Raw genomic sequence first — 21867 nt, forward strand, 5'->3', positions numbered from 1 at the left:
ATATCTTGACATCATGTCATAAGCATCAAGGAACACTGTAGAACTCTAATTTTCAGAAACACTTTCCTCTTTTTCCCCAGGCAGCTGTAATAATATGGATGGACAAATATTCATATCTGACAGAGCGATCAGCCTTTGATGGACAGATGAAAGATTGTTGGGAAAAATACTGATATTCAGCTTGTGCTCAGTGATTCATCTGAGAAAGCCTCTGTGTACTTATTTCTCATTTGAAAAAGCCTCCGTTAAACTTATATATACTGACCAGTAAAGCACAGCAGGTTAATATAAACTCACTTTATGGAGACATTTACTGTAATGACATCCCATTGTATGAACATTAACATGGAACATGTCTGAAAATTTAATGACAAACATGTTTGGATTATGTTCACAATTTTATTTATGGTAATAATAAATCAAAGCTTCAAACTATTTGACCAGTATAAAAAAAAAAAAACTCAAAAGTGAAGAAAACAACAAGATAAATTAATTCTTTTGATTTTTGAAGAAAAGAAGAATGAAAAAATAACAGTTGAAGTTATCAAAATACATATACTGTATATATTATACTTAGGTATACATTTATAGATCTATGTAAATAATCTTTTCAAAATATTAGGGCCATTACAACCATATATATTCTTAATGTAAAAAATACATCCATTAAAAAACATGTGAGGAATAATTGAATGTAGCAGCCATCACTGGTTATACTGATTTTTAGGGAATTTTCGAACAACCGTTGCGTGACTCATTTATAAAAAATACTCTTCAATCAAAGCTGTAATAAACACGCGTTCTAAATTGTTTAAATCGTCTACATTTTCTTTGTATTGTCTGTTTGCAAAATCATATCTGATAATAACTAATAATTTCAATTATACAGTTTATACATTTTGGAAACGGTTGACTTGAATTTGTACAGAATAGCCCTGTCTTCCACAACAATTTATCTGAAACTACAATAAGAAGTGAAGTATAGTCAACTGCATGAAAAAAACAATTCTTATAAGAGAATCACATTTCTTAGTCGGTGTCTGGAGTGTGTACAACAGAATTGAGTTTTTGAAGAACCCAAATGAAACATAGAAAAGACTAGAAAGGAAACTAAATAGAAACAGTACCACCAGAATTAGCAAAACTAAAAATCAGAGTTTTGTCATTGGTATGTGTAAGTTGTTCCAGGGACCCATCCAGAGCTCCTCTTCATCAGACAGTGTTTGTTCACACGGAGATTCTACCGACTCTTTAATCTCCCTGTTGTCCACTGAGGACTCCTGCTCACAGTGCCCTCTATCCTGCTCCAAACGGGCTTTATCGATGTTGGACTTGGGCCCTATGCTGTTAAGGCCCATTATACTGCACTCTTTGGAGTTGAGGTTGTGATCAGTAACATAGGAATGGGCAGTGGTGGTGCCGATAATAGGCCCATTGTCTTCTGTTCCATTTAAAGGTAAATGCTCTTCGTGTGTGACACCTAGCTTATCCAGTTTTTTAAACTGTTTGCCTAACCGTGTTGGTGAGCCCAGTTTTAAGTTGTTGGGGTAAGGGGACCTCCGTGTTCGGATGATGGTACCATTTTGGGCAAGGTATACTGATCCATTGATGTTACTGTGGCTGCTGACGTTGGGTATACGATTGCGTTGGACATCCGGTCCACTGTCCTCTCCTGTTGAAGTTGTGTCATGCTCTCTGTCCAACACCAGTTTGACCCTCTTCTTTTTGACAGCCTGGAAATCAGAGAGAAGAATTACAAACATAAATCAACTATCAAAGACAAACTCCCCAGGTGGGAATGGTAGAGACTAATGGTGTAAAACTGCAATCGTAACCAAACTAAATCTTGGGTACACCTCTAATAGACTAACTGACTGCCCCACATATGGTGTCAACATCATATCAAGAAAACATGAGAAGATTAAAAGTGCAAATAAATGTTATGAAGACACAGTTTAGGGGTGATGGTAATGTAAGTTCACTCAAGAGAAGGAATTTCAGAAGCACACCAGAATTCGAAACGCTAACGGCATGCTATTTTCAGCACTTCCATGCAGTTGGAATGGTTCCAAAACACACCAGAATAAGAGAAAAGACTGTGGGAAAAGTTGGAATCTCTTCACTCCATGACAGAAGTCAGTTAAGTCTTACTTGGCCCCTTTTTATAAAGCTGTGGAATCTCCTGATTCAGAACCTGCATCTGTTACTTCTGTGGTTCCTTCGGTTCCTGACTGCTTTGAGCGACTCATAGAGCCACTCTCGGACGCTGAGCCACTGCCAGAGGTTATGGCATCCTCATCCACCTCTGTGATGGGTGAGAGGCCTCCAAATGTTTCATCTGAACTCTCAATCACGCTGTTCTCTGTGGCGTACGGTGTGCCTCCACTTTCTGCCGCTGAGATCACACTTGACCTCCGTGACATTGATCCATCACTCATCTCACTGGCAGACTCTCTGCTCTCCTCTGCTGTTTCATCCTCCTCTTCTTCTTCAGAAGCCTCTTCCCCCTCCTCCTCACTCTCCTCATCAATGGTGTCCTGGGATGATCGGGTAATTATGCTCTTGCGAGAACGTCGGCTTCCTGCTGCTGATCTGGAGCTTGTAGAGCTTCTCTCACTGCCGGACATAGAAACAGCATCTGATCCAGTTTCATCCGATGGAGCAGATCCGCTCCTTTCTGTCTCAGATGCCTCTTCAGAACCACTCGCTGACCCGATTTCACCACTGCTCTCCTCACCAGATGCTGATGCTTGTGATGACCTTAAGGAAGACCGGGCTGAAGACCCCTTGGAGCTGCCACCTGATCCACTGCCACTCGGAGTACCACTTGCACTACCGGAAACACTTCCACTTCCACTTCTGCTGCTTCGCGTTCCTGCACTTGAACGCTCTGAGGAACCTTCAGTACGGGACGATTTCATTGATGAGCGAGCAGAAGACGGCTCTGATCCCGATCCTGACTCTTCTGTTCCTTTAGACTCTTCTTCAGTTTCTTCCTCAGACTCTTTTTCTGTGGCAGAACTCTTCTCGGCACTGGACTCTTCCTCGGTTCCTGATTTTTCAGTCCCAGATCCAGATTCCTTTTCTGTTCCTGAGGTCTTTCCAGACCCTGACTCTTCCTCCGAGCCGGATTCCTCCTCTGAACCTGACCCTTTCTCGGTTTCAGATTCTTTCTCGGATGCTGACTCTGCCTCGGAATCCTTTTCGGTTCCCGACTTCTCAGTCCCAGATTTGGATTTACTCTCCGCATCAGATTCGTCTGGTTCTTCTGGCTCTGATTCAGAATCGACTGTGCTCTCATTTGCATCATCTCGGTCGAGATCCACTTTCAGATAATCCTTGTCATCAGTGGAGCCTGCTACACTGCTCCTATCAGACGATTCCTCCTCGTCTGAGCCTTTCTTTCGGCTCTCTGGCTCTGATCCACTCCCGCTGGCCTCTGGCTCACTGACACTGATGGACACTTTAGATTTCTTCTCTTCTATCTCTGACTCGGCTGCAGACTCATCTTTCTCACTCACAGAACTTCGACTGATGCTGCTCTGTGATTTCCTTCTAATTTGCAGCTTCTTTGCCAGATTAATGCGTTTCAGGACTTTCCCAAGTCGACTCCTGGCAGGGGACATGTCATCAATGGAAGTGGGGCCCGCCCCACCCGTCAAGCTCTCTTGGCTATCGATACGACGTGCAGATGTCAGCTTGGCATAATCTTTGTCTTTCTTCCCTTTCCCAAACATCATTGGGAAGATCCTGGCCTTCTTCCAGGGGGAGGTAGGTTCAGTTTTCTTCCCAGCAGCGAGAAACTTGCTGAGCTTCATGACAGACTTCAGCCTCTTTGCAGCTTTAGATTCTTCAGGTTCAGCCTCTGCTGGCTCCTCATCAGGAACCTCCGGCTCTGCCTGTTCAATCTCATCCTCTGGTGGGAAATCCTGGAATCCCACACGCTTTCCACGCCCGCGACCTCTCCCTCGCCCACCTCGCCCTCTTCCCCGACCCTGTTGTGACATCAATTCCTTTAAAACAATCTCAATCACAAGTTACTAAATTTAAACCTGTCAAACCTGATATTGAATACATGAAATGAAAATGATTTTCTATCAGTGATGACAAGATTATGAGTTATAAAACAGAAGAAAACATAACTGCACCATATCCTTTAGTTGTCTGTGAATGAATGTGTAAGATTACCTCTGGTCCACCATAGTAATATGCTTCATCCTCTATGATGGCCTCTCCATACTCATCATACATGGGTGTGATCAGCCTCCTGCGGCTGCCGTAGGGTGGATAGGGATCATATCTGGATGTAGGAATGGAAATATTACAACATGTGAACTTCAAGTTATTTTGTGCAGAACAATGTTGTAGGTGATTTCAATTTTGCTCATTTCCACTGGTTTAAACCCTAAACCCTACTCTCAAAATACATCTCAACCAACCTGATGTCAGCAAACCTAAACATGTTTCCTACCTGGCTAAAAGTGTTGGGCAAAATTAAGTATAAACTTCAATGCTTTTTAAACATCTTTAAAAACAAGGTTTTATCAAGCCAACATTCAACGTTTGTCTTGACAATTTTTTTTCTATTTTGAAATAGTATGTCTTGACAAACATTGCTTTTCTATTAAAAAACTAAGCCATTTAAGTTTAATTGGATCTTAATTTAATTTAAATTTAACTACCTTACATTCAAGCCTGTTTGTTACCTCAGTTCAAATTCATTTCAAATGCAGGAATTGACCTGGTATCCTAAAGCATTCTAAATTAAATGCTTATTCAAGATGGGAAAAGGCAAAACCGATGCCTCATTACACTTGCAATCATCATCAGACCATGTGCGGATCCACCCACACAGGACAAACAGCCTCTGTGATCCAGGGATTAAAGCGTAAACCCGCATTAAAGATTCCTAAACTAAATAGCCATGGATCTTCAGCAGGCCAGGCCTTTCTGATAGCAGGTGCCGTTTAGCCTAACAGAAGTTATCTTTCCCATTCTCTCCCTTGATGTCTGTGGAATCAAAGCCATCCTTCTTTCTCAAAGGCTTTGACTATGGACAAAGAAAACTTTGACATCCAGAGGGAACAATCGGATAAAGGTTTGAAGGAATTCTCGAGAAAATAATGCTCTTACAGCATTGCTCATTTTATAAAATTGCTTTTAAAACTATTACTGACAAATCCATTAATGGGAAATCCATTAAATGCCATCCTTTGTTTGAGGAGATATAGTCCCTGATATGTAAACTTACCTTGTGCTAAGATTAATAGCTAGATGAACAGGTGTTTTGCATTATATCTTTTTTCTATAATGTGTGTTTTAGCATGGCTGGAATGGTGGATTGGCCATTCAACATCCTGGACTGGAACTGTTCATTTTAAAATGTTAATTAATAGTCCTAGTCCTCTATCATTAGGGATCTTGATGTCTTGATCTTGATGTTAAAGTAAATCATCTGTTCTGTGGTGCTCAAAGCTAACGCTCAGAGCACTATAGAGGCCTTAAGACCATCTGCTGCTCCTCTTCCTAGAAAATTCGAATGACTCAACTGAACGTAATAGAGGATGCCATTACACTTGAGCCTGAACTCAGGTCTGAAAGTCTTACTTGAAAACCTGCGCCTCACGTCTTAATGAATCCACTGAGCTTAGCTAAATCTGGCTGTGTGGAGGTGAGGGTACATTAATCTAATTAAAGCTTCCAGCATCTCCTCAGAAGGGCTGATGTTAAACCATGCAGTTCAACATTTGAACATTTGCAACAGCATCTGTTCCGAATGGTACAGTGTGTGTCAATTTGAGAGTGTTTACACCTCTTTCTCCCTTTTCTGCTGTCTCCTCCTGTTTGCAGACACAAGATGCTCAGTTAATGTATTGTACCCACTACAGGCATCTTAGCCTTTTAGCCTGAAATCACATGGAGAGTCTGTCTCTATTTTTCTAGTTGGATCTTTTTGGGCACATGTGTTTTGTTAGCATCAAAATGATTGTGAAAATTGGAATGGAGAAAGAAGAGAAATACTGAAGAAGTGATCAAAGATGATGGAAAACCGAAAGACACAGGAGACAGACAGAGAGAAAAGGGCAGAAATTACATACTTCATCTTCAAGAGAGGTAAGTAAACACATGAAATACACAAACTTAGTCTGTAACAAATACACATTAGCCTTGTATATGCTGTAAAACTCACCCTTGATCATAGCTATAGTAGTCTTGAGAATAGTAATCCTGCCCAGGATCGATACCCGATTCCATGGAGAGAGCCTAAAATACAAACATAAAGACAGATGTCAGACTTCATCTTCACACAGGCTACAAAAATTAGTCTGGGTTTGGTGCACAATTTACTATCTAGTCAATAACATTTCTGAGTGCTTGTTTACTCATTACTATAACTTAATTTTACCAGGGAATGCAAATGAACATCGAGCTACACTACTGGTACAAAGTTTATGGTAGTTTTTTTAAGTTTTTCTCATACCAATTTCCATCATTACTGCAGTTTTCAGTGTCACATGATCCTTTAGAAATAATTCTAAAATGCTGATTTGGTGCTCAGGAACATTTCTTTTTTTATTGTTATTATTATCAATGTAGAAAACAGTTGTTCTGCTTAATATGTTGATGAATTTTTTTAAGGATAACTAGAAAGTTTAAAAGGACAGTATTTATTTGAAATATAATTAATTTTCTAACAATATTATAATATTTAGTGTAACTTTTGATCAATTTAATAGATCCTTGCTTCTTTTCTTTCTTTTTTTTTTAATGGTAGTGTAAATGTTAGACATTTATATACAAAAGAAGAAAGAATCTTGTATTGTAAAGGGATAGTTCTGTCATAATTTACTCACCCTCATGATTTTTACCAAATAATAAATATAAGATTTTGGCCTGTTTCTCACACAAAGGAATGAACATGAGTGTGAATAAATGATGACAGCATTTTCATTTTGGGCTGATATGCCATTTTAAAGATGATTACTTGCTGAAGCTGAAGACCCCATAAATTTGCTTTTGCATGAATTTGAAATTGGTTCCTTGATGTATAGCATACTGACCTCAAACTAATGAGCTTTAATAAAAAATATAAAAAAATATAAAAATATTCAAGATAAGAAGATTCATCAAGATTTTCTATTAAACTTTATTTCCCCTTTAGACATTCCTATTGACTATAACCTACATGTCAACTAACTCTCATTGGAGTATTAGATGAGTATTAGTAGACTGTTAGGGGTAGGGTTAGCCCTCTATGGGACTAATTATGAAATCACAGCTAGAAAAAATAATTACTTTATATTTTACATATATTTAAGGTTAAAATCATTTTCCAAAATTAGTTTTCTACATCTGACCTTGTAGAAAAGTAGTGAAAAGGTCTTAAATGTTTCAAAAAAAAAAAAGAAAAAGAAAAAGAAAGAAAGAAAGAAACACTAAAAATCTTTATTAACTACTATAACTCACATGTGAAAATGTCAAAAACTTTACACAAATTCAGATGCAATTTTATTGCCTGGAAAGTAATGAAACCATGGGGCCCTAATTTAACAATCTAAGCACATGGTCTAAAGCGCATGGCGCAAGTGCACTTATGGCGTGTCCAAATCCACTTTTGCTAGTTTAAGGACGGGAAAAATGGTCAGTGTGCCCGGCGCATGATCTAAAAGGGTTGTCCTTATTCTCTTAATGAGTAATGGGTGTGTTTTGGGCATAACGTGCAATAAACCAATCAGAGTCTCATCTCCCATTCCCCTTAAAAGCCAGTTGTGCTCACGCCGGATATGCTCATGTGCAAGGTTAAAGTGCAAAAAACACTTGCGTTGCGCCTGGCACCGCATTGCGCTGGTTGTATGATAGGGCCCCATGTCTTAGTGTTTCAAAAAACATTAAAAAAATCTTTAACATTGTTTCTTTCTTGGAATTCCAAATCAATGATTGTAGCACAAGTGAAAATCAATTTTTGTTTTAGTGTACCTCACATTTTCCACACGTAACTCAAACTTGACCTGTTTAGTCATCATTTCTGGAGCATCCCTGCTTGTCAGTTTAGTGAGGCCAATAGGCAGTAGCATCTTTCATGACCTCTGGTTGTAGTTTTGGATCACATCTTCCAAACTAGCACCCAAATGCCTGACTTCCACAACAATCTATGACTTATATTCTTCATTTACCCTCACTGCTTCATCTACTCTCAAAAGGCTATCATATTGCCTGCCAGAACTGAACAACAGTGCAGCTATCAGGGCTTGACATTAACTTTTTTGCTCACCAGCCACTGTGGCTAGTGGTTTTCCAAAGTTACTAGCCACTGAGCATTTTCACTGGCCACAATTTTGATGTTGGAAAATTACATTTTTATATGATTAAAGTTGACTTTGTTATGCTTAAATTACTTTATTTTGAGTCATTTTACTTGATTTAGAAGATTTACAACCCTTTCAAACTTTTAAATGCAGATTGACCGCCCAAATCAAGACTACATTGTATATCAGCTGGTATGTACAGGTGGGGAAGAGGTGGACAATATGAGCATGGGCTAATATGAGAAATTGTATAAGTTATTTGTGTTAGGCTATATAAAAGAACAAAGAAGCAAATTACAAAAACAATAGTAAATTAAAAATAATCTTTTTTTCAGATTATTTAACATCTTTTGTTGTTTGATTAACATTAATGACATACAGGTATTTAATTGGGCTGCTGAATGCATGGACGTAACTGACGCATATTCAGTTATTACCCACCTGTTTACATCCACTTAAGCCATAACTGACTGTATTCACGCGAGGTACTCCACACGATGGACATTTAGACATCTGTGTGCACTGTTTAACTATTCAGGCGCGAGGAGAACTGATCGCGCGCGACAGAGCGCTTCTGTTGTGTCATTCAGCGCAATTCCGCCTATCCCTCATTCACTAACTGCACGTAGCCTAAATAACGAATTGTGTGATTGGATTGTAATTTTGTGCTACGACGATGTTCGACGATCATTTGGCTCTAAACTGAAATTATATTCAACCCGCCAAAGTGGCTAGTGGGAGTGGCTGTCTTACCCGCCACAGCTGAAATCTACCCGCATTTGGCGGGTTGGCGGGTGTTAATGTCAAGCCCTGGCAGCTATACAGAAAATATGTATCCCCTACAAGGACTTTCATTTATGCATAACTTGTTTTCAGAAAAAAATAAGTCACAATTAAGTGAGTTTTTGCTTAAAACAAGCAAAATAATCTGCCAATGGGGTAAGCAAAATAAACTTGTGACCTAACATGTGCTCATGTCTCCTTCACTTCCTTGTTGCCAAAAATGTCAAGCACATGGCACTCAGATTTTGATGTTACTGGCTGAAGGGGAAGTCATATGATAATACTAAAATGTAACTTTTTTTGGTTGAATATTATTATTGTATTTTAATGACGATACACCATAGAGATTTAGTAGAATAAGGGTTTCGGGTTAGTAGAATAAGTTGACATGTAGTTGCAAAGTTACTTCTAGTCAATCAGTAGAATATCTGTTGGGGATCATCAAAATAAAGTGTGAGCAGATATTAAGCAGACATTCTAATCCTCTAATGACAGTTAGTTGACATGTAGTTGCAAGGTTACTTCTAGTCAACAAAATGTCTACAGGGGACCATTGAAATAAAGTGTTACCTTTGTCAAGACACAAGAAGGAAAACTAAGGAAAGGCATGCAGAAAAACAGAGATGCTACCTCAGGCCGGAGCAGAGAGGGTCTCAACAGCTGCTGCTGCTGCTGCTGGCACAGTCACAAAGAGATCGAGGGGAGAAAAAAGATTTGACACCAAGAGAGAATACATGAGAGGCAGCCCAGAATAAAAGACAAAGGCAAAGAGAATAGCAAGAGAAGATGTCGCTGCATACATTTAAAACGAATGATCAGATGAAGAACATGACAGCAAAAAGATGTGCATTAAAAACAGGAAAGAGGGGGAGGGGTGAAAAAACGAGCTCCTGGTGAGAAAGATAATGACAGAGATGTAGATGAAAATGTTCCATCTTAAGAAGAAGACCAAACTTTAAGAGCTAAAGTGCATGAAAGGTCAGAAAAGGTTGTGTTTGACAGCATGCATTCTCAGTCTATATGCATTAACTTGGCAACTCAGACACTGACGTGACGTGTTCTTGCTGCAAAATGTGTGTGCAGCCAGAACTAAGATTAGACGAGACTCTTCAATTTACACTTCTTAGTGGGGAGTAAATGTAAGTTTAATGGCAAAGTTTCTATTGCTCCCTTCATCTCATTGAGATTCTAGTGAAAGTCTCTCTCAATGCACTATTGGCGGTCTGAAGTGACAAGGGAACAAGGCACTCTTAGCTTCGACTTATTAAAGAAAAGCCCCATAAATTAAATCAACTATAAGTAGAACTTGATTTTTACATGGGCTTGAGGAAAACGTACAGTAAGTGGTGCTTGCAAGTCACCATGATGTTGCCGTGATGAGGTATTATTTATATTCATGCAGGAATCATTTAATACTAGGGATTTGTTCAAATTCATAACTCTTAATGAGTGATATTAATAGTTGGGGGAAAAAACAAAACAAAAACTTACCTCTCTGCCAAAGCCACGCCTGCAGAAAGAAACAGAGGTGTTAGAAAGAATGACTTATAGCTGGAAATGTGACATCTGTTGACTAGCTAAGTGATTTCAGACTTGTTTTTGTGGAGTCTGACTCACTTTTATCATACAGAAAGCATTTCAACACTCTCTTATCACTGGACCAGAATGAAAACACCATGTTTAAATGGGAAAGCACTCGAAAGATAAAAATGCACTCAGGGAAATGGCGCAGATAGTCCTGACACAAGCAATTTTACCTACAGTGAAGACTTCACAAACACGTTAATCTTATTTTTGAAATTCATCATTTTCTGATGAATAGTAAACCAACACATGCACACACACTCTCACTCACAGCCTATATGCACAAACTAAATTTCCAGGAAAGTTACATTTGAGGGCTCTCTCAAGGGCCCAAGCGTGAAACCCACTAAGTGATTAAAACTGTGACAAATGAACAGCATGTTGCTCTGAGTATTTGTGTGTTTGGTTCGGAAACAAAACTGTAGCTGGAAGTGAATCTGAAGAAACACCCTCTTGGGAACACCCTCAAAACTAGGGTGAATCTTACAAAAACTAAACTAAACTAAAAATAATGATATTAATAATATAAAAAGTCATCGGACATATTCTTAACTCGTTCACCGCCAGCATTCTTCTAAAATGTTGCCAGCCACCACCAGATAATTATCATACATATTTCATGGCCCCCAGAACAGAAGACAGAGCCTCTGCTTTTTTTTTTTTTTTTTTTTTTTTTTAGCAACACATGATTGTGGGTAAATTTCATTAAAAAAAAAACAAAAAAAAAACAAACAAAAAAAACATTTTAAACAAAAAGCTGAGAAAATCATGTTAGTTTTTATCATTAATTTATCAGTCTAAATAATTTTTACTTTGTTTATTTAGTTTTTCTCTTTCAGGGTTGCTGCACATTTTTTAAAGTCAAATTTTAGGCTTTTTAAGACCTGAAGAAATAAAAATTAATACTAGCATAATAGCCTATACATTATGGCTGTTACCAATCAAATGAAATCATTATCAACAAAATCCATCTTTGCAATACAGAGGTGACACAGAATGAGAAGTGGCATTAATATATTTACACAGCATTTACAATTTATCTACATAAATTGAATTCAATATTTAAATATTTAAATACATTTTTCTAATTTTAACTTTTTAATTAAAATGTCCCTTAAATATGAAACTAAACTAAACCGCCAGTAGGTGGCTGTCTTAATGAGTGAGTGAGTGAGTCAACCGAACCGATGTGTTCAAATGACTGATTCATTCAGGAATGAAGCTCAAAATCATATTCATTCGTTCTAACCGCGGATTCAGTCAGTATAACAAAAACATTTCTGTTGCACGGGGGCTCTGTTCTGGCGAAATAAAGGGGAAAAACAATATTAACAATACTGTGTCTAAAATGTAACTCATATTGTTCATTTAACAAACATTGGAACATTGCATCTGTGCTGATTTGGGGAAAACGGCACTTTTGCTTGTGTGATATTGTAAAACAACTACATCTTATAATATGATATAATGACAAAAACTCGTCAGGGCAAAAAATGCCCATGTATCTTGAATTTTGAGGGCATATAACTGCATGCATAGCGCGGTACTTAAAATAATCACCATTTAAATATATGAACACAGAAAATCGCTGTTAACAGGTAAATATAACATTTACCATTCAATGACTAGTAAAATAATCGCAACTCTCTGTAAAATGGCGTAATCCGCAGGAAGATAAGGTAAAAAGGTAGGTGGTGTTTCCACCCTTCACGCTGACTGTAGCTAGGCAAATCCTGCGGATTGGGCTGTCTAAGGAGCTGAAAAACTCCCATTCTGTCGAGTTAACTTTAGTTTTTTCGGCAGGGGCGATTCTAGGGTCAGAGCTTTAGGGGTGCTGAGCACCCAATGAGCCCCACTGCCACCACCCACCCTCTTTTCACACAAAAACAAAAAATATGTCTATTGAAAAATAACTTTATCATTTTAACAGTTTTTCTCTTTCAGGGTTGCTGCACATTTTTTAAAGTCAAATTTTAGGCTTTTTAAGACCTGAAGAAATAAATTGTAAATAATTATGGCTGTTACCAATCAAATGAAATCAAAAACAAAAAATCTGTCTATTGAAAAAAAACTTTATCATTTTAACATTGATTCAACTCCAAAATCCAGTTTTTTGTTTTTTTTTTTCTTTTTTTTTGAGACCTTTTCAGAACACCAGCTTAATTGTGAGAGTTCACACAGACAGCCCCCTGTAACAAACACAAAGCCTTCACTCAGCTGGTTTTCCTGACCGTTAACTCCATGTGCCTCCTTTTGTATCAACGGTCATCAGATTGGTTAGATTAGATTCAACTTTATTGTCATTGAACAAAGTAACTGCATGCGTCTTGCGGAAGAACATTGTAACCGGCGCTACTTCTCTCTGTTTATGACTATGGACGAGTCACCCAGGTCCTGTGCTACTCCACAGCGGCGGCGACCCGCTGGACTAAAATAGTCAGAAAATAAACACTTATTATAGGCAGAGTGCGATTTGTGAAAAAACAGAGGGGGGATGTTTTGAAAAGTTTTTTTTTTTTTTTTAATTTGTTAAAAAATTAATTTGTTTAAAAATTAATTAATGATTTAACCTTGAGATTTGAAGTATTAGATAGCTTAGATATTTGCAACACTACAATGACACTAATAATTCTTCATTTCTGATAAAATTGCGAAATCAATTGGTAGTTATTAATTGAATAACGAGACACAAATTTACATTCAATCGCGTTTTGGTCCCATTTATTTTTGATCACAGTGCATGCATACACACAAACTTTTAGTCCAAAAGTACGCACATTTGGAGAAATGCGCGTTTACCAGATTTCATTAGATATAATATAAGCTGGGCCGTACGCAGGGTTCTAATTACTGAGGTCACAAAATGTATTTTGCTAGGGGGGTTTGGGGGCATGCTCCCCCGAGAAAATTTAGATTTCCCTGGTGTACATATGTGCATTTTAAGACGTTTTAAGGCCAACAAATTGGACAACAATAGTATTCTGCCCTTATAGCACGTGACTGTGCTCCATTAGACAGATAGTGAACATTTAGAATAAAGTCCCAAGGCGTACTTTTCTTGGTTATTATTCTTTACTGTAAAACTGCAAATACAGAAAATAAAATATGTAAATAAACATTACAGGCAGTTAAATCGCTTGCTACAAACATCTATAACTTGACTAAATTTGTAAATTACTTACAGTCAAATGTTTTCCAAGAATAAACTGTTAAAAGATCGCATATATGAGCTGTGCTGCGTCATCTTTGTCTCTCTCTCGTTTCTGCCCGTTCTAGAACATGCGCACTTCAGCGCTATCAGATCGCGATTTCAAAATAAAAGTCCCGGGGGAAATAATTAACAATATATACAAATAAAATATTAAAATAATACAGGAAAAATACAATTTTGATTTCTAAGAGCAACACACTCCCCCGCATGGTATAATGAAATTATGCCACTATTTACTGACATTTAACTTTGTCTTGCGTTTAACTTTCAGAAAGTCTCTACGATTCCTGAGAAAAGAGAACAACTAGTTCTGAGATTGGTCTCAGAAAGAATTTAGTGGTTCCTTGGTCAACAATTTTCAGTTCTACTTTACGAACCATTTTGTCTGCACTTGGAAAGGTTTTTACAACAAGTCCAACAGGCCAGTTATTCCTTGGTACCTGACTTTCTTTCAAAAGCACGACATCACCAGTTTTTACATTTGGTTTCTCATCAATCCACTTTTTGCGATTCTGCAGTGTTGACAAATAGTCCCTTCGCCACCTTTTCCAAAAGGTATCGGCGAGACATTGCACTTGTTTCCATTGTTTTGTATGGAGATCACTTGTATCAAATTCTCCCTCAGGAGCTAAAACTGCATTTAGTTTCTGTGTCAACAACAATGCTGGAGTGAGTATTTCAGGTGCGTCTGGGTCCGTTGACACTGGTACTAAAGGCCTTGCGTTGATGATTGCCATAACTTCCATCATTAGAGTTGACAAAACCTCATGTGTGAGGCGTGTGGGTTTTTGAATCAGTATACCATTCAGAATTCGTCTAGTAACTCCAATGAGTCTCTCCCAAGATCCCCCCATGTGTGAAGCATGGGGTGGATTGAATATCCATGTGCATCCTGAGTCGCTGAGATAGTTATTTAACTCAGGGTCATTCACATTGATTTTCAACTCTTTGCAGGCACCTATGAAGTTTGTACCTCTATCAGATCGAAGTATTTTTGCTGGGCCACGGATGGAGAAAAATCGCCGCAATGCATTGATGAAACTTGACGTAGACATAGATTCAATCAGCTCGATATGCACTGCTCTGACAGACAGGCACACAAAAATCACTGCCCAGCGCTTTGAATCTGCACTGCCACCTCTTGTACGACGTGTGACTACGCTCCATGGGCCAAACACGTCGATGCCCACGTTAGTAAAAGGTGGTTCAGTAGACAGTCTATCTGCCGGCAAACTTGCCATCTTTTGAGTCTGCAATCTTCCTCTTAACTTGCGGCAGATAACACAGTTGTGAATGATGTTGGAAACGAGACGTTTGCTCCCTATTATCCAAAATCCGGCAGCTCTAATGGCTCCATCAGTAAAATGGCGTCCCTGGTGTGCTACTTGGTTGTGATAGTGTCTTACCAGGAGGGTGGCAATATGATGTTTCTGTGGAATAATGAGAGGATGCTTTTCTCTTTGAGACAGGTCTGATAAAGATATGCGACCTCCAACTCTCAGCAAACCATCATCAATTACTGGATTTAATTTTTGGAGGAGACTTTGCTTTGGAAGGACTACTCTATTTTCAAGGCACTCAAACTCTTCCATAAATGTTTCGCGTTGCACACAGCGTATGATTGTATTCGTGGCTTGTGTCAACTCACTTGGGCTAAAGGGTTTGTTGCAGTAATGCCAACCTTTGCAATGAGCCTCATTTGTTTTTCCACAACAGGATCTTGCAATATGGATTAGTCGAGCTATTGACTTACAGAGAGTCTTCCAGTTAGAGAACCTCTCAAATCTATGAGAGCTTAACTGAGCTGCAGAAATCTTTGTTGCCAGGACTGAAATGTCAGGTCGAATTTCAGCATCAGGTTCCACCAATTCAAAAGTCTCAGCCGATTCTTGGGCATTGCTCTGGAGTAGAAATTGTGGTCCAGAAAACCAACATGTGTACTGCAAACGTTCTGCTGATACAGCTCTGGTGGCAAGGTCTGCTGGGTTGTTGTTGGTATTCACATAACACCACTGTCCAGGATGTGTTGATTTCCTTATCCGAGCTACCCTATTTGCTACATATACATAAAATCTCTTGGTGACATTATAGATATATCCTAAGACTATCCTGCTATCCGTGAAGAACCTGACTGAGTCTATTTCCTCATCAATCTCATCCCTGATAATTTCATACATTTCTACTGCTAGCACAGCCGCACACAATTCCAGGCGAGGCATGGTGTGAGCTGGACGAGGGGCTAACTTTGCTTTCCCTAAGACAAACCCAACTTGACATTGGTTATCAGCGTCAATTACCCTAAGGTAAGCCACTGCTCCTATTGCAACTGTGGAGGCATCCGAAAAGAAGCATAATTCCTTCCTTTGTGTGGCAGACAGTGGAACAGGTACATACGGTCTCTTAATCTGCAAATTTTCCAACGTCTTTAGAGAACATCTCCATTCGTTCCACTCTGCTTGTCTTTCAGTTGAAAGAGGTGCATCCCAGTCACTTTGTTCAGAAGAAAGTTCTCTGAGCAAAGCTTTTCCTTGGACTACAACCGGAGCAAGAAATCCAAGTGGGTCGTATAGACTATTCACTGTGGATAAAACACCCCTTTTCGTAAATGGCTTCTCTTCTTGATTCACTTGGAAGTTAAAGCTATCAGTCTCCAGGTTCCAAGAGAGACCCAGGCTGTGTTGGACAGGCAAATCATCAACTCCTAGGTCTAAGTCCTTCAAGTCTTTGGCATGATCCTCTTTGGGAAATGCTTCCATAACTGTTTTGCTATTAGATGCAATTTTGTGTAATCTAAGATTTGACTCTGCAAGCATTTTTTGTGTGTTTCTAAAGAGATCAATGGCTTCCTCAGGAGTGGAAACTGAAGTCAGTCCATCGTCAACATAAAAATTTCTCACCACAAAGTGCTTTGCATCAGAGCCATGATCGTTTTCTCCTTGCAGAGCAGCACATCGCATGCAGTAAATTGCCACAGCAGGTGAAGGACTGTTTCCAAATACATGGACTTTCATCCTGTACTCAGTTATCCTTTTGTCTAGGTTGTTGTCTTCATACCACAAAAACCGTAAATAATCTCTGTGGTCTTCACTTACAACAAAACAATAAAACATCTGCTGTACATCCGCTGTCACTGCAATGCTCTCTTTGCGGAACCTCATAAGAACCCCAAGGAGTGTGTTGTTTAAATCAGGCCCACTGAGTAATACCTTGTTAAGTGACATGCCTTCAAACTCTGCACTCGAGTCAAACACAACCCTGATTTGATCAGGTTTTTGCGGGTGGTACACACCAAACATAGGAAGGTACCAGCTCTCTTTTTCTTTGTCTATAGAAGGAGCATTCTCTGCGTGGTCATTGTCAAAAAGTTTTTGCATGAACTCAATGAACTGATCTTTCATCTTAGGTTTTTTATCTAGAGTTCTGCGCAGTGATATGAGGCGTTTCATAGCCTGATCTCTGTTATTTGGCAATCGAGACCTTGGAGAGCGAAAAGGTAATGGTGCAACCCAGCTATTTGCAGAATCTTGGAAGACATCACGGCCCATGATTTCTAGAAAAGTTTTGTCTTCCACAGAAAGACCAGGTTTGTCATCGTCTTGCGTTGTTTGGAACACTGCACAGCCTAAGTTATCGGTTGTTTTCCTTAAACTTGATTTCCCATTGTTATCTGGTAACATGTAGTGTTGCTTTGGTGTTCCATCTACACATTCCTTCACCTGAATCTGTTTTGGACAAGGAGTGAGATATGATGTGCGACCGTTACTGAGCACATGTGTTCGATAGACATTCACACTCAAAGGGCGATGCGCTGTTCCCAAGCATACCTCCCCAACTATCACCCATCCGAGATCCAGTCGCTGAGCATATGGAGCATCATTGGGTCCATTTATTTGCTCTCTAACTTTGTGCAGCCTCAGAATGTCTCTTCCTAAAAGTAAGAGAATAGGAGCATCGGGATCAACTGCAGGGATTTGATTTGCAACTGGCCTTAAGTGCAGATAATGCTGAGCAACCTCTGGAGAGGGAATCTCTGTTCTATCATCCGGCAGCATATCACACTCGATTAAGGTTGGCAGTGAGAGTTTTGTTCGTCCGTCTATCGACTCTATCATAAAGTTGATGGCTCTCCGTCCAGAAGTCTGATTTACCCCAGCACAGGTCTTAATAGTGTATGGGGAAAAGCTGGCTTTGATCTCGAAAAGATTAAAAAACTCTGTCTTGGCTAAAGATCTGTTACTTTGTTCATCCAAGACAGCATAAACCCGGACTGCTTTCTCTCTTTTGCCAGCAGGATACACTGTCACCAGACAAATTTTAGAACATGATCTTGCATGACTGGACTCACCACATATCTCTGTGCATTTTGAAGTAACTGAGGTGAGTGAGCTATCAGTCTGCTCCCCGCATTGTTCTTTCTCCTTGACAGGCTTTTCTGAAATCAAGACTGTTGAATCTGGGTGCAAAGCCACAACATGTCGTTCGCTGTTACATTCAGAGCATCTGATTGAAGTTCTGCAATTTTTCGCAATGTGTTTGGTAGAGTCACAGCATCTGAAGCAGATATGATTTTCTTTTAGAAAGGATTTGCGCTCCTCTATTGATTTCTCTCTAAAGGCTCTACACTTTTTGAGAGGGTGAGGTTTGCGGTGAATAGGACATAGTCGATCAGGGCTTTCAATTCGTTTCTGAGGCTGGTTATACTGCTGGTCTAACGTCTGAGATAGCACCTCTGTTCGATGTACAGATATAGCACTCTTTCCGCTGAATTTGTTAGGTTCGGCTCTGCTTGATGCTAATTGATTACTAGAGGTGGAAAATGTGAAACTGGGATCATTCCTTATCTTAGCTTGAGTTCTCACAAATTGTGAGAAAAAGACAAAGGGTGGGAATGCTACTTGATGGTCCTCCTTATATTTGGACCCCTGAACTATCCACTTGTCTTGGAGGCTTGTGGGCAATTTCTCCACTATTGGATTAACCCCACGTGGAGTATCAAGATAGGCAAGACCCGGAAGGTACCCATCAGCCTTTGCACACTCCAGTTCATGAAGAATATCTCCTAACTCTCTCAATTTTTGGTTGTCCTTGTTTGACAATTTCGGTAGATTCTCAATTTTCTTTAGAAGTGCGTTTTCAATCACTTCAGGTGCTCCATAGCACTCCTCTAAGCGCTGCCAAGCCATACTAATTGCTGCTGTTGCATTAAGAACATGCACAGATCTTATTCTTTTTACTTGTTCAGAGGAATCTTTTCCTAGCCACTTCACCATCAAATCCAACTCCTCTCTGGCTGTTAGATTCAGATCATTAGTTGAGTTAACAAAAGAAGCTTTCCATGCCCAATAGTTCTCTGGGCAATCATCAAATTTCAGAAGACCAGAGCTGACCATTTCACGTCTAATCAGATATTTAGTTAGATCTGATGGAACTTGTGTCTCTGGTACATATTGTGAAGAATGATGAAATGATGTTCGTTTCACATCATTCTCATTTTTTGTTTCTTTCTTTACAGCACCATTCTTTTGGCTTAAGAGACGCTGATGATCTATATCTGCACTAGGTGGCGCCAGCAGGGTATAATCAACACCAGCCACAACTGAAGTCAATGGTGGCTTAACTTTGGTTTCTACGGGCTCATCATTGAATGGGTGTTCTGTGAAAGATTCTCTTGAGTGCTGTTGTACATACTCACAGGTCCGCTGAGCAACATTGACTGGCTGCATGTCAGGAACTGATTTTACATGAAGTTTGCCACTTTCAAGCTCTTCCTCTTCTTCCTCATATGCTGCTGCTTCAGCTGAAGCGACTGCTGCTGCACGTTCCACTTGTAAGATGTGTAGACTTGCCTCCAAGTCTGCTTTTTGTTTCAACATACTTGCTTCAAGTTCCGCTTTTTGTTTTATCATATTTGCTTCTTTTTCTGCATAGGCAATTTGAGCGCGTGCTGCAACTGCTTTTGCTCGGGCTCTCATGGCTGCTGAGCTTGTGCTTGATCTTTTTGATGATGACCTGGAAGATCGAGATCGTATTTCAATCTGCTGAAGAGGCTCTGTGAACGTCTTTATATGCTCCCCTTCCTCAGTTGGTTGATAGCTTGCTCCTTGTTGTTGCTCCATTGTGCGTTGCACTTTATCTTCAGGGGGAGGAACTGTCTTAGAAGACCGCAGTATCATGAGCTGTTCATGCAGTGATCTTGTTAAGCTTATTCCGCTGTGATGTTGACTTTTTACTATTCTGCCCTTATAGCACGTGACTGTGCTCCATTAGACAGATAGTGAACATTTAGAATAAAGTCCCAAGGCGTACTTTTCTTGGTTATTATTCTTTACTGTAAAACTGCAAATACAGAAAATAAAATATGTAAATAAACATTACAGGCAGTTAAATCGCTTGCTACAAACATCTATAACTTGACTAAATTTGTAAATTACTTACAGTCAAATGTTTTCCAAGAATAAACTGTTAAAAGATCGCATATATGAGCTGTGCTGCGTCATCTTTGTCTCTCTCTCGTTTCTGCCCGTTCTAGAACATGCGCACTTCAGCGCTATCAGATCGCGATTTCAAAATAAAAGTCCCGGGGGAAATAATTAACAATATATACAAATAAAATATTAAAATAATACAGGAAAAATACAATTTTGATTTCTAAGAGCAACACAAATAGCTTTAAAACCATGTCAACAAATACATGCATGCACAGTTTTGAGGGAGCTTTAATCGTATGTTTGGTAATTTCATGACTTAACTTACAACAGAACAACGACGGTCATTGCTCGTAGTTTCTTTTGCGCTTTATTTAAGCTATAATAAAGTAATTATGCAGCACGCGCCGGCGCATTTGCGCATGCAGTTCTTGAGTGCGCGCCACGAGCACAGTATAACGGCTGATTTGACAGTTGTGTTAATTTTCCTGAGTTTTACCAACATAGCCTGACAACATCTCATCTGACCGCAGTTCAATGTTGTTCAACGGAAGCTCCCTCGTCGTCACCTGTACCTTTTCTGCGCTCGTTTGACTGGCGCCTGGCGCTGAGGCGAAGTCGGAATGCGCGTCTGAAAAGTGTCCAGTTTGTTGTGGTCGTAAAGAGACAGTTCTATATAAACACAGCGCTTTACTTGGCGATGTTTTAAAAAAAAGATTTATATTTTTGGTATTTTATATGCTCTGTTGGTGGTTTGAGGAGTAGCATCACCCAGGGGGGATTTTTTTTTTTTTTTTTATCCCCACCGAGAGGCAGGGATACACAGACCAGAAGGGGGGAAATCCCCCCCATCCCCCCCTACAAATCGCACCCTGATTATAGGTGTACCATGGTGATTCAGGATACTGACTCCAGTACTCATCGATATGGTTTCGGAATCGGAACAACTCTAGGTAAAAGGAAAGAAGTGTGAGAGCTTTGGAGCAACTTAGTTGATTCACAACACTACATAACGGGTTCTCACTCTGCGCGTGTTTCGCGCTGGATGACGGTCGTGCTGAGCGGTGCAGGTACAGAGGAGAAGTAGAAGAAGAGAAGAGGATGACACCATTTGCTAAGGGGGATGATTTCATTTTCATCCTTAACACATAGGCTACATTTTAAACCACAAACTACGAAGTATGTTTTGGACATTATTTAACCTTGTAAAAGACTAACAAAAATTTTAGAATAACAAAATTTCTTACTCCAAGTTTTAGGGGTGCTGAGCTCCTTTTTAGGGGTGCTGAAGCCTTGACAGAGCCTCTCGCTCTCCCGCTCTGAATAGTTGTGCGCGCTGTGTCTTCTTCTTGTTTGACAGGTGTCAGCGTTAAGGTGCAATACTGCCACCTGAGAGCTCAACCAGGTACCGGCGCTGGAGTATTAGCCTACATGTCATGATATCATAAGCGTCTTATTCATTTTAAATATTGTGGTTATCGTCAATACCGGTATATTGTCACACCCTAAATTAACACGATATTGCTATTTCATGCTTTGAATATCACGGTTATCGTCA

At 39.5% G+C, this 21867-nt stretch overlaps 2 protein-coding genes across 3 annotated transcripts in view; both read right to left on the reverse strand.

The window, feature by feature from the left end:
- Window positions 1-385: 385 nt before the first annotated feature.
- Window positions 386-21867, reverse strand: part of LOC125277223 (protocadherin-15-like) — a 274335-nt gene continuing 252853 nt past the window's right edge. The window contains 5 exon segments of the mRNA XM_048205573.1: window positions 386-1733; window positions 4189-4300; window positions 6191-6264; window positions 9720-9764; window positions 10581-10599. Coding sequence (XP_048061530.1) covers window positions 1152-1733; window positions 4189-4300; window positions 6191-6264; window positions 9720-9764; window positions 10581-10599 — 832 coding nt within the window. The 3' untranslated portion in view covers window positions 386-1151.
- On the reverse strand, window positions 13655-20537 carry LOC125277222. 2 transcript variants are annotated; one of them, XR_007186851.1, is made up of 3 exons: window positions 20320-20537; window positions 13856-20220; window positions 13655-13756 (listed from the first exon to the last, which is right to left on the reverse strand). XR_007186851.1 is itself a non-coding variant. In XM_048205572.1 (2 exons), the coding sequence occupies exon 2, from the start codon at window positions 20055-20057 to the stop codon at window positions 14163-14165; it is 5895 nt and encodes a 1964-aa protein (XP_048061529.1). In that variant the 5' UTR covers window positions 20058-20220; window positions 20320-20537; the 3' UTR covers window positions 13658-14162. The 2 variants fall into 2 exon arrangements, 1 of the variants encoding a protein (XP_048061529.1); XM_048205572.1 differs by having other exon boundaries at window positions 13658-20220.

This window comes from Megalobrama amblycephala, linkage group LG10 (assembly GCF_018812025.1).
Source record: "Megalobrama amblycephala isolate DHTTF-2021 linkage group LG10, ASM1881202v1, whole genome shotgun sequence".
Lineage (NCBI taxonomy): Eukaryota > Metazoa > Chordata > Actinopteri > Cypriniformes > Xenocyprididae > Megalobrama > Megalobrama amblycephala.